At 48.7% G+C, this 13549-nt stretch overlaps 1 protein-coding gene across 1 annotated transcript; it reads left to right on the forward strand.

The window, feature by feature from the left end:
• The first annotated feature begins 5336 nt into the window (after nt 1-5336).
• Nucleotides 5337-13178, forward strand: EREG (epiregulin). The gene is made up of 5 exons (XM_069012353.1): nt 5337-5448; nt 10841-10924; nt 11071-11194; nt 11759-11905; nt 12767-13178. Exons 1-5 carry the CDS (start codon nt 5403-5405, stop codon nt 12825-12827), a joined length of 462 nt encoding a protein of 153 aa, XP_068868454.1. The 5' UTR covers nt 5337-5402; the 3' UTR covers nt 12828-13178.
• Nucleotides 13179-13549: the final 371 nt, after the last annotated feature.

A 13549-nucleotide genomic window follows, 5' to 3' on the forward strand; every position in this document is an offset into this window, starting at 1 on the left:
CTGCTGTGTCGCAGCCAAAACGTGGAGTCTGCGGATGGCTGAAGTCCCAGTGGTGGAGCAGGGCCTGGAGCACAGGGCGAGTCACAGCTCAGTGCTGCTTGGGATTCCGCAGGCCAAGCACAGGCAGGGAAACAGCCCTCTAGTCAGCCTTTCCTCTGCTCCTACATGCTTGAGGTATAAGAGCAAAATATTTATCAAGGGCCAAAATACACTTGCCAAAGGGATTGAAGCCAATGTAGCCAAGGCCTGTGATGGCCAAGATTCCCAGATGGAGCAGTGAAGAGTCAGGGGCTCTGCTGATGGTGTGTGTGCAGCACATATTGCTCAGGCTTTAGTGCAGGCCTTAAAGGCTGGCCCCGTGCTTCAGCAGGGCTGTGCTTCTCACTGACAGTGTCTTCCTCTTGTCTTCCCCATGCTGGCACCAGCTGTCCCGATGGGAGGGGGAGGTACAGGAGAGGGATGGAAAGTTGTGGTGGAGAGCCCACAGCCAGGAGGGACTGCTGTGCAGAAAACCTGAGAGCAGCTGGTGAGTCGCACTGGTCCCCACTGCAGTGGGTTTGCTGTCATTTCATTGTCCTGAGGTGGATGTCACTCTCTGGGCAGAGCCATCGAGCGAGTGGGCTGTAGGGTCATCCACCAGGAACATGCTGCCATGTAGAAATTTCAGTTCTATTGGCTCCTGATCAGGGCCCTAAATGATGCACCCATGTGTGCACATGGTGACTTGTCAGAGAAGGCAATTTTCATCTTTGCATATGTTCTGTCTCTCAGTGGTTCATCCTTGTCCCTGAAGAATGAGAAATTCTCTGGAAGAGATTAATTTATAAACTCAAAAGAAGTGCTGATGGACAGAACAGCACACAGGACTGATGGGTATGGGGCTGGTGTTCTCCCAGCTTGCTTGCAACCTACTACATGCTGTGGGGAAATCCCATTTGCTTCAAGCTTTATCCTTCTATTATTCTGTTCTATGTAATTACTCTAAACAGTTCACCCAAAGCAAGAAGAAACAATTAATAGATACAGGGGCAGTGATATGGGGAGGACTTGGCTTGATAGCACTCTCAGCAAGGGCACAGGTTTGTCTAGCACCAAGTAAAGGGAGAAGCCATGGAAAGACTCCACAAATGAGAAAAGCTTCAACCCCTTGGAGGCTAAGAAATCACTCAGCATGGAGCACCGGGCTGTAATTAGGAAAGGGAAATCACCCAGCTGAGCATTAAGAAGTTCTTGCTGCCCGTGAGATGTGTTGAGCCATTCAGGATTTGCCCAGGGGAGAGTAATGGAAAAGTCATACAAGCCAGGAGAACGAAGTTTTAAAACTGCCCTTTAGGGAGGAGTGCCGCACAAACTGGGAGACCTGTCTCCCTTTTCAATGCTATCTTCTGAGATGGATGAGAAGAAGCTGCTTGGGGGTTTTTTCTTTCTTTTTTAAATTGCTGGTTAATGCTGACCCAAGAAGTTGGAAAAGAAATCAGTGAATTTGGGTAATTGTTCTTTATTTTAATAGCAAAACATCTGTGTTGTCCAGTAACTTTGACCTCATGCTGTGTTTACAGGAAGAGGCATAGGCCACTTTCAGCCCTGGGTGCAGAATTTGAACTCTCATAGTTTATAGGAGAGACTGGTTGTTTAAGAACACTTGACCTAAATCATCCCTCACATTCATGGCAAATTTGACCTTTAAATGGAGTAATTTGGCTCAAGGTTTTTTCTGTACTCCATTTCCTCCAGACGGTCGTGTCTACGTATTCCAGTTAAAAATACATTCCCTTCTTAGGGCATTTGTGTTCCCATCAGTCCCAAGACTAATTTATGATTTACCATTTATGATTTTCATAAAATCATGGAATCATTTAGGTTGGAAAGGCCCTCTAAGATCATTTAGTCCAACCATTCCCCCAGCACTGCAAAGCCCACCACTGAACTGTGACCCCAAGACCACACCTACGTGCCTTTTATATCCCTTCAGGAACTTAGTATTAATCTTGTGAAGTTCAAATGAAAATGCCATCAAGAGTGAGGTGCATTCCAACTGACGTCTGACCTTCTGAGACTATTTCTTGACCATCTCTCATGCTGTGCAATAAAAGCTTGCTGTATGTAAGTCTGCTTACACACATACTGACATGTGCACTCATGCTGTTTGAAAAGTGCTGGATGATTTTCCCAAGAATTTATGAAATTGCTGCTTTTTGTTACTTTGTGCGTGTGCGTGACAGTGATGAGTGCATCAGTGCAAGACTTGGAATGATTTTCCTTCCATTTCAAAAGTACTTTCAAACAAGAAAAGATGTTGATTTTGCGAATTGGTCTTGTTTTCAACAGATGAAAGCAATGCAGATCCATCCCCACAGCAGCAACGCATAAAACCAGGTGCAAGTCCTACAGAAGGCAGCTAAAGTAAGTGCTACAGACACTTGCCATGTATGGTTTTAGTTTTGTAAAAACATACAGATAAAGTGGCAGTTCATTGCTGTGAACACGTGTATTCTTCTACAGAAAACCTCCTCATTTTCTCCATGAGGAAAATAGACACCACAGAAAAATATACATTTAAGCTGTGTTTTTTCCTCTTTAATTCAAAAGGGGCATGTTGTTCATAGAAAGTGCTGTGTCATCAGTGATGGATACGCTGACAGGCAAGGCTCAGTCTGTACCCTTGCAATTAGCACTGCTGTGAATCTGCTGCTCTGTCCCAAAAGGAGAGATGAATGCTTGAGACATTGGAAGGGGCTAAAGCAAGGAGTTGAGCTGAACCTCTGTACTTTGTAAAGAGAGGATTTCTTTAAAGGTGGTTATTAAGGCGTTGCAAGGTAATAAAGCAAGCATTTTGCGCAAGTTCTTAAGGCATTTCCTCATGTTCTCGTTACACTTCCTAAAGAAAAAAATCCTGACACGTCAAAGCATTCAGGGGGCTACTCACTGGTCAGGTGCCAAGGGGCACAAATCCATGGGTGCCTTGCCCTGGGTGTGCCAGTTCACCTCGGCTAAAATCGAGGCCAGCAGTGGAGATGTACCCAAGATGCTCTGTTGCCCAACCAGTGCTGCCTCTCGCATTGCACAGACTTGTCGCTCTCACCGGGACCTGTGGGATGCAATGAGCCTGCCTTACAATGACCCCATTGATGCAGCAAGGCCTCTTGGAGAACTGGCTCTTAAGGTGTGTGCCAGCCTTATCCCAAGAGGCATCCTCCACGTGGAGGAGGGGATGGTGAAAGCCGCATGCAGGGATGCCGGATGCGAAATCAGGTACCGTGAAACAAAGCACATTACAGAAAGATGAAACAAAGATGTGTCCGTGATACTTGTTTTCCACCTATTCAGATCTGAAAGAGGAAATTCCAATGAATTGCTCCAAATGTGTCAGCGTTACTTGGTATCTGGGTACCTGCACAAGACTATAATTAAATGTTGCCTTTCAGAGGATAAATCATGCAGGAATTTAAGGGTAAAATTAATTATAAAGTGGAAGTTCTTCGGCGATGCTGCTTTTTAAGGCATCTGTAAGCCCACACACAGAAACACATTGCTAATCATTGCCATTCCATCCTTTACTCATTATGATCCCTGAAAGAGCAGACAATAAAATCCTTAATAAGGGGGATCAGCACAAATTAAAGAAGCAACAAAAACAGTCATGTGACAGCTAAAAAGATACAATCTGCATGACATGACTAATGCTAGAGGGGAAAAAAAGGGGGCTTAGAGAAAGATTCCAGTTACATCATGCCCCACTTGGTGTGGAGGGCATCCTTCTAAATGCTACTTTCACACAGAGATTTACTACATTTACCTTGCCAACTCTCATACCATTTAGGTAATTAGTAAGTGGTGCTGACACACAATTCTGTAGCAACATGCTGCCTTTTTTCACTTCATCATCTCCATGCCACTGTCAACCTAAGCAAATGCTCCCAAAATAAGGTGTACGATTTTTAAGTACCAGATCTATTGCAGCCCCGTGAATGAATGTCTTTATTACTTAGAACTGCATTCTGAACACGGAGTTGTCGTATAGGCTATTTTGCAGTATCTTCTACAGTTATGTCTCTTATATCAATAACTGTTTATAAAACGGAGAAACTGGGGACGCTTGAGTCATCAGCTGTTACAGTGCAGTTCAGTGTCAATACTCAGGTTCCTTTCGCTGTGAGATAGGCTTATCAGGGGCACAATAAACTGGGTATCGATGTGCCTTTATGGAGAGCCATAAGGCAGGGGAAGATGATTTTTCCTTTAAAAGGAAAAGAAGTAACCACTGTTGCAGAGCAGCTTAAGATGAAACACGCTTCATATTTCAGGCAAATGTGTGCAGTAGGGATTTGCTGGGTGGGATCCCGCAGTCATCTGATGGTGGGATGTAAGTGCCAAATGAGGTCTTGCCTAATATAGCGACAGAGTGCATGGGCTTCAACAGGATGCTTGAAAGGAATTTTTTTAAATGTAGTTGTAACTGGTTGGCTGCTCTTTCAAGGATCGTATAACTGAAAGACCTGTTGCTTCCCGGAACTGCCTGTGCTACTGGGCTGTGATGGGGCCAAGGGCTGGAGGGGAACGTGGTATATGCACCCCCTGAGCTCATGACCATTGCGGCCAGTCCAGGTGCTGGGAGAGGTGCTGGCATTCCTGGTGCCTGTGCTGTAACTTAATTGACCATTTCTGCCCCTAGCGCCGGGGCTCCCTGGCAGCTGCACGTGTGTGCTGAGGGTCACTTCGGAAATGCTAGGAGATGAGAGATTAGGCCAGTAAGTTTCCAATTGCCCACCCGGGGGTGTTTTCCAAGCCTTGGTGTAGGCACAGGTGGTGTTCATGGCAATGGTCCAATGGTCCTTTGTGTGCCAGCAGAGCCTACCTGGGCAGCAGCTGGGTGCAGGGCCCCGTGCCATTGCACATCGCATGGATGCTTTGAGGGCAAGCAAAGGCAGTGGTCCCGAGGCTGTGCCGTAGGCATCCACAGCCCCGGGAAGTCCCGGGCGTCAGTGTCTGGGCCAGACTGTTCAGAGGGCACGGGCAATTTTACGGCCCCAGGTACTATTTTCAGTGATACTGCTGGAATGAAGGACACCTAATGTACCCGGGCACCAGCAAACGGCCGGAGGGGCCAGAGCTGCCCCCATCTCCCGGCGAAGAGCCGGGCCAGCCGGGCCGGGGTGCTGTCCCTGCCCGCCGTCGGGACATCGCCCGCGGGCAGAGCCGGGGGCGGCGGGGCAGGAAGCGCGGAGGCCGAGCCGTGCCGCTGCCCCAAGCCGGGCGGGCCGAGTGTCGCCGCGGCGGGCCCCGCCTCTCCGCGGGCACATAAAAGTGCGGCCGGCCGGCGGGCCGACTCCACACCGCTCCGCCGCTCCTGCCTCCGCCGCCTCCCTTCCTGCCGCCTCCTCTCTCCCCGGGGACCGAGGGCGATGGACGCCGGCTGCCTGCGGGCCCGCAGCCTGCTGCTCTTCCTCGGTAAGCGGCGACCTCCCCGTTCCCGCGGGCTGGGAGGGCATCGGGCGCTGGGTCCTGGGGCTGGGGCATTCTTTGGCTGCTGAGAAATCTGTGTCAAAGCATAAAGTTCGGGTTGCCTTCAGATGAAGCAGATGTGTTTCTCTCCGAGATGAAGTCCGAGGCGGTGACAGGCGTACCCGCGTGGATTGTATGAGCTGAGGAGTGGAGCCACACACCACACTCTGTGGTGTGTTGTTACGGGATGTTTTGTTGTTTGTGTGATGCCCAGGTGTGTCCCGTGACTGAGTGAAGGTGAACATTCTTTCCCTTCTCCCCACCTCTGCTCCTAGCCCAGTCTGTTCTCTTTCATAGACCTGTCCTGTTCATAGCCTGGTCCTGCTGCCTTCGCCCAGGCCATGCTCTGGGTGAGCTCAGTGGGTGAATCCTCAGAGCAGCAGAGACTTCCTTATGATAAAAAAACAGGTTGTGGCCTCGTTCTGCTTGACACTTCTCCACCTCCTCGCTGGGAGCGTGTTACTCTATTGTATGACATAAGCTACCTGAAAGCCCCAAGAGAACACGTGTATCCTTAGAGCATCAAGAGTCCTGGGGCCTGGGTGTGCTGTTGATGCAAGAACTGATCCTTGTCACACACCTCCATGGGGCGCTGGCAGTGACAGGTGGTGACTGCTGAGAGCTGGCCCTGTTAGGCAACTTGAGCTGTGTGGGCAGCAAAGTTCTGAGACCTGGCACACTCGCACCTTGCTTTAATGACAAAGCATGTTCTCACACTCATGATGTTGGACTCGAGGTCGTAGTTGACGGAGAAACTTGGTTCCCAAGACTTCTCTTTCGGGACAGATGTTTTCCTCGCCTGCCAAGCCCACTGCAGCATGAGTTTGCATATTTCATCTTAGCCAGGTATTTCCATAACAGCTAATGGATCAGCTGCTGCACAGCATCTCACTTGCCCGGACAGCAGGCTAAACATCTTGTAGTCTGTGAGTCAGCCATGCTTTGCACAAAACTGACACTGGAAGGAACTGGTATGTCTTCATGGATCTGTATGTGAATTTCTTTGTTTCCGGGGCAGGCACAGCATCTAATAGTAAGGGATGGATTAGTCATAGCTAGGTGGCATCATAACGAGTGCTGTGAGCACTTTATTGCCTTCCCCTCCCAGGGCAGGAGTGTAAGCAGAACTTGGTGCTTCTGGGAAGACTGTTTGTTACTGGTATTATGCCAGACTGGAAGAGGTTCCCTGCTGAATGGCTGAAGCCTTACTGAAGTGACAGTCCTTGCCAGATTCATATCCTGGCTATCGTGGGCTTGGAGACTGCGCAGCAGAAAGGCAGTGGTGGGAGAGAGATGTCACTTGCTCCTGAGGAGACCCGGTGCTGTGCCAGCCACGTGTGGATGTGGTAGTGATGGGGACAAGCCCAGGCCCTGCCTTTTCTGGGAGTTGCTGCAGGAGCCTTGGCACTGATCTCCTTGTGCTCACTGTAATGCCCACTCAGTGGGGAAGGCAGGCGTTGGACTTCCAGACTCACCAGACAGTTCCAGGAGCTGCTGACCTTATGTTTTCCTGTGTCAAATTCTCCTGGCTGTCAGAAAATTGGCTCCACATAAAGATACCTGTGTCTGACGATGGGGAAAGTGTTAGCGGCTGATGTGTCTGGCTGGAAGTAATAATGGATTTGTGCTTCTGTGGCATAGGGACTTCAGCCGCCACGCAAGTGGTGGAAGGGAGTGTGGCTGAGGCACAGGGGCAGCATGTGAGTAAGATCACTGGTGCGTAGTTCTCCAGAGGGGTGGAAGCAGTACTGGGATGACTGGGTGCGCATAATGCACAATTATCTGCATTATCTCTGCTTAAGGGTAAGTCCTGGCACAATGCTGAAGATGATCGTGTGGGCCTGTAGCAATTTTGGAGCACCAGTCTTCCTGTGACAGACTGGCGTTTCCAGGGCTGCCTTAGAGCTGCTGTGACCTGATCCTGGACATCCGCAACTGTGAGTCTGCAGTTCTGGAATTAAACGATGGTAGTAGGGATGCTCACAAAGGCTGACTTCCATGTTACCTACTTAGTTTACCCAAAGGAGGCCTTAGACAGTCGAGACATGCCCTGGATGTTCAAAGGTGATAGGGATGCACCTTGATCTGTCTTTGCAGTTAAAATGGGCTGAGGTCCTTCAGGTGCATGTCACCTGGGCACCTCTGCTTTGGAAGTGCAATCCATGCGAAGGGTGTAGGTGCTACTGCTGTGACAGAGAGACCACAGAGATGGCAAGTGGGAGGTGGCATCATTCAGGTGAATTAGTACAAGACTGGCAATCTCGGTGCCAGACAAAGCCAACTCAAATAATAGTTGAGCTCTCAGAAACTTGACGGTTCCTCTAGTGTAAATCCTCCACAGCGTAGTCCTCAGTTTAATGTATCTCACATGTGCATCCTTCATCCTTAGCAGTCAGCCTGCCACTGGAAACTACAGCTGGCTCTCAGTGGGCAAACTGATAATTAGCCCTTGTGAGTCGTCTCTGATGGAGGCTGCAGGAAGCCAAGGCAGCTGGTCACTGTCCCTCATTTTTCATTTCATTCCTCTTGGAAGGACAAGTAAGCAACAGCCTTATTCCTGTTCCAGTAAGTGCTGTCAGTGTTAACCTTGCAGGATCTGTAACCTACGAAGCCAGATGGGATTATGTGTTCATGCAGTGGTGTAGGAATACAACGTATAACACTCACATTCCTGCAAGACACACATGAAAATCCACCACCTCATTACTGTTATCTTGTACCGTGTGTTTGCTTAATGAACTGCAAAGGAATAACAATATAACCTCTCCCAGGTGCTGTGTTTGGTATACATCATCTGATAAATATCCCAGGAAAGGCTCTCTTTTGCCAATGCTGTGTGCGGATCCCTTATCCTCCCAGTGATGTCAGAGGGAAAATATGTGCATGGGGGAAAGGGCAAAATAGACCAGTGCAGAGCAGGAAGAACTTTGCCCAAAAGCAGCAAATACTGCTGGGTGTCAGCAAATATCCACGCCTGCACTCCAGCCTTTCCGGTCCTGAGTGCCTGCAATCAGGTGGAAGAGGCACCGGCGCATGGTTGGGATTGGGAAAGCCCTTGGGCAGTGTTGGAGGAGGAGGTTATTTTTAATTTGTCCCTCATAGATGTCTGAGTTGTGGCCTTTGACTGGAAAGCTATGTTTCCTTATGGAGCCAAGAGGAGAGCTGACCTGCCTCTTTCGTGGACCTGGGTTGGAGTTTTCTCAAATGCGAAAACCGGGTTCTGCTAACTCTCGAACTGGGAACTTCAGCTTAAAAAGCAGCTGCTCGGGTTATGCTCAGGTCAAGGAAGTGTGCAAACTGTGACAGAAATGTGTAGGCTACACGAGATCCTCAGCTGGCTTAATCCATCTGCTTAACAAGTGGGTATCGTGGATACCTCTGGCATGTTTAGCCTTGACTTTTGTTGATTTCTGTCCTTACTTCTTTCTGTGACATGATGTATCCTTAGTGGGACACTGCTGTCCTGTGCCACAGCTCCCCCCTGCCAAGGGAGCAGCTTAGTCCATGGAGCACTCCTGAAATGTCCCCCTAGTTCCTGGGAAGAACAACTGACTCGGTAAATCTTTTTCCAGCATCTTTTGGGACCCCAGGTCGCTGGGCTGCCACTATCTGACAGCTGATGGCCTCTTCTTTCAAACACTTGAACTTTCTGTTTTAGCAACTCAGACTGGCCTTACAGAAGTGTCAAACTGCTCCTGCTGAGGAAATCTACAGTGAGCACAGTGCTGCTTAAAAAAATCCCACCCTGAAAGTAAACTTGCATGTCCTGCCCCATTGGAGGGAAAGGCAGGTCCTGCTGAGTCATGCTGGCAGGCACAGGAGTCTCCAGCTGGTACAGGTGCCGGCGTCATGGATCTGTTACTGTCGCTCTGTCTCTGGGGGACCTGGGCTTTGTTCTTTCTTTCTAGAGCTTGGTGGAAATCTGGCTTATTAGCTTTGCAAGGAATGCAGTATAGAGGGAGGTAAGAAGGAGGAATGATGTTTTCAAAAATGCAAACACAGGAAAAAGCCCTGTCCGTCTTAGATATTCCTGCCGGTTTTGTGTGTAGCTGGAGTGAAGGATAAAGGAAGCCTACTAATCACCCAGAAATAGATGAGCTGCCGGAAATCCATAAATTACCACTACTAGATTTAACCCTGAGATGTAATGAAACTTTCTAATAACTGGAGCTGAATTAGAGTGATCAGGAAATTATGGAGGCGCACTCCCTCCATTAGCCATGCATGACCCGACAAGTTAATAGAGGCAAACAGCCCAAAGACACAAATTACAGACTTCCGTGGAATGGGGCTGATGACTAAGCCGTTCATGAGCAGGTTAATTTGTGACCCTAGCAGGAGTGTTATCCAGGTGGATTTTGTGGCCAGCTGGGGCAGACATTCACTGTTCCTCGTAGGCTAGCCATGAAGCTACAGGTACCTTTGCTGGCTTTCAAATCCTGTTTGGAAATGTTCATTTAACTCGTGGAATACCTGAAAGCTGTGCCTGTTTCCTGCTAAGTAACAGTGGCCCAGGGTCCATAAAGTGGTCAGTAACCTCTCCAAGCCCGTGGGCAAATGAGGAGGGTTTGGTATCTCATGTTAGCAGCTCTGCAAGCGGGCTTTTAACCAAAGAACTGCCAAAAGAGTGAGTGTCAGTGCAGGAACTGTCCAGCCCTTCAGCTCTCTTCAGCAGGGAGAGGGTTGAGGAAGCTCTTTGCTGGTAAAGAGCAGCTTTTGTGTTAAGACTACCTCGAGCAGTTTGTGGTCTCTGAAGACGATGGTGGCGTGCTGAGCCTGGCTCAGCACTGACCTGGTGTGCTGAGTCACCAGCTGCACTGACTTGCAGATTCCTAGGAAATTCTCTTCCTGTGGGGCTGTCGTGAGTCAAGGATATCTCGATTTTGATCAGCAAAAGGACTCCTCCTGTGATGAATGCTGGATTGTCATGCCTAATTGTGGAAGCCTGGCTATTTCCCTTGCACAGGTGCCATGCCAGACCAGTCAGAAACTTAACATAATCATCAAATGGCCTAATTCCTGCCTCTCCCCCGTAATCTCTCCAAGCCTGTTCCTGCCCAGTTTCACTCAGAGTATGGGCAAGAGGTGGTCACAGACAGCAGGTTTCTGTTGAATCTCTGTTCTGCATTGTAAGTTTGTATTTCAGAGATGTTTCTTTGGGGTGCTGTATATAATGTAGGCAGCACATCACTCAGACCTGTATTTTTTCAGCTTTCAGCTTTGGGCCTTTCCTACCATGATGAGAAGCTCCTGTTCTTCTTGTATTAATGAGTACAGCAGCTTAAATACTTAACTCAAAATGCATCTAGTTTTGACTATTGTTTTTATTCTCTTACAGGTTACTTATTGCAAGCGGTCCTGGGCACAACAGTGATCCCATTATGTGGGCCTGGTGAAATGGAGAACTGCACAACAGCACTCAGTAAGTACTGCACAGCTCATTGTAAATAACAGACCTTTGGTTCCCATCTTCCTTGGGCTGGCAGCCTCACTGAGGTGCCCTTGGGAATCATTTTTCTCTGAGCAACATTGCCCACATCCTGAGGTGCTAATGAAATATCCTTGCAGTCCAGACAGAGAACAGCCCACGTGTGGCCCAAGTCGGGATAACGAGATGCAAGCCTGAAATGAAGGACTACTGCTTCCATGGGCAGTGTGTGTACATCGTGGACTTGGATGAGCACTATTGCAGGTATGGACGGGCCCCACTCATCCTGCAGATTTCCCTGGGGTGGGCTTTGAGGTGAACTTTGATCTGGCTGCCATTGACACTTAGCTGAAACACCAATCCAGCCAAGTATTAAATGCTCACAAGAACTTGAAGAGGAGCACTGCGTCTACAATGCTCAGCTGCATTTAAGGAAGTGTTAAGCACATGTGCTGCCTCCAGTGATCTCTGTGAGAGTCTCAGACACCTGAAATTAGTGACCAAGCCAACTTAGACTTGGGACATTCATTCTGATGTGCTTCCCTATCCATCTGTATTTATAATAGTATGAGATCCAGAACTCAGGCACAGCACCAAGGTCTCTCCTTTGATCCAACCTACCAAATAAAGACCCTCTAGGCATTTTTAAGGGTATTGCTTGTTCACCTGAACAATTTGCAACCATCTTTAGGACCACGTGGGCTTGAGTTACATCAGGTTAAGTGTCTTGTCCCTGAGGAAACAGCGGGCCAGTCGCATAGCATGCTCTTGGGCTGCTGAGGAGTAACCCCGCTGCCATGTCTCTGATTGTGCCTCCCTCACCCTCAGGTGTGACGTGGGCTTCTCTGGAGTGCGGTGTGTGCACTCAGAGCTCGTCCGGCAGCCCCTCAGCAAGGAGTACGTGGCACTGACCGTCATCGTGGTCCTGCTCTTCCTTGCCGCCATCTCTCTCGCCAGCTACTACATCTGCAGAAGGTGAGACTCGTGTTCCTGGTGGCTCGGGAGGCCGAGCCAGCTGGAGGTGTCAGGCATCCTCTGAGCATCCCCAGGTAGCATGGAACACCCACTCACCAGACAGCTCGATACACAGATCTGCTCACCTGTGCTTAAAGGGTTCAGTACAGGCAGTGAGCTGACAGCGTGGCATGGCCCAGGCTGCAGGGCAGGCAGCAGCACTCTCAGGTGCCTATTCACCCTGATACAGGGGCTCTATAGGTTGGTTCATGTCTGGCTTAGAGGGTGTGTTAAGAGAGCAGACAAGGAATAGGAAAATTCTAGTCCTTTAATTGGTAATGCCATTGCCCCGGGCACCAGGGACTGGAGAGCAGCTGGATTACTACTAGCTGATTTGTTGATCTGGTCTGTTATTGCGGTGAGTGTGATATCATGAGCATTGCCTTATCAGCTTTACCATGGGGGACACTGCTCTTCTCCATGAACAGACCCAAAACAGCAGGAATCATTCGCCGGCCTAAAATCTAATGGTAAGCATCTGTCAGAGAGCTGAGGAGGTGGAATAACTCCAGAGGGAGAGCTCAGCTTCCCAGATCTGGTAGGTAGCTAGATGGTAACCAGCAGGATTTCTCAAAGACAAACCTAGTACCGGCAGGAAGACTTCAATGCAGATGTGGAATTTTCAGTGAAGAGTTGAGAAAGGAGACTGCAGTCAAGTGATGTCAGACCCGAAAATGAGCACAGACAGAGCCCAGCTGCTAGAGATTTAAAACAGATGTGAGGAGCTAATACAGCTTTTTTTCCTTTCTTCCTTCCCCACTCCCCATCACTCCCCAAAAGCAACTGGCTTTCCAGAACTCACATTTCTCTCTTCTACTCCAGGTACCGAAACAAGAGGAGACAAACAAATGCCAGTGAATACAAGGAAGTTGGTGCCCTATAGGAGAAACGGTGGCTTCCTGCAGTGTTCTGTTCATCTGGATGGACTCAGTGGCTTCCCACCTATTTAAATGTTATTTTTATTAATAATATTTACAATATTTATAACCTTTTAAAAATTTCAATTGTTAGGTGATTCAGTAAGCATAGGTCAAGCATTTTATTTTCAGTGTTTTATTTTTTTATTAAATAATATTTCCTAAAGGGAACCCTACCTAAGTGGTTCTCTGGGATAGAGATATATTTTTATAAAAACTTGTCTTCTTGCTCTGAAGAGAAGAATTTTATATTTATTCTTGTGAATATACTCAAAGCAATTGTACTCCTTGAAATAAAAGTTCTAGACAAAGTCAAACTGTCTGCTGATTCAAGAGAGTGGTGGTGAATGGAGTTACCTCCAGCTGGCAGCCTGTGCCTAGGGGATGTTACTCAGGACTCAGTACTGGGACCAGTCCTGTTTCATATCTTTGTTGACAAATCCTCACAAAAGGAAAGACGTTGAGAGCCTGGGGCATATCCAGAGAAAGGAGGTGGGGCAGGGTCTGGAGCACAAGTCTGATGAAGAGCAGCTGAGCGAGCTGGGGGTCTCAGTGTGGAGAAAAGGAGGATCCGGAGGGAACCTTCTGGCTCTGCACAACTCCCTGGCAGGAGGGGGCGCAGAGGCGGGGGGGAGGGGGAGGGGGTTGGGGGATCTGCTCACAGGGAACAGGGACTAAAGAAAATGGC

Source organism: Aphelocoma coerulescens, chromosome 4 (genome assembly GCF_041296385.1).
Source record: "Aphelocoma coerulescens isolate FSJ_1873_10779 chromosome 4, UR_Acoe_1.0, whole genome shotgun sequence".
Classification (NCBI taxonomy): domain Eukaryota; kingdom Metazoa; phylum Chordata; class Aves; order Passeriformes; family Corvidae; genus Aphelocoma; species Aphelocoma coerulescens.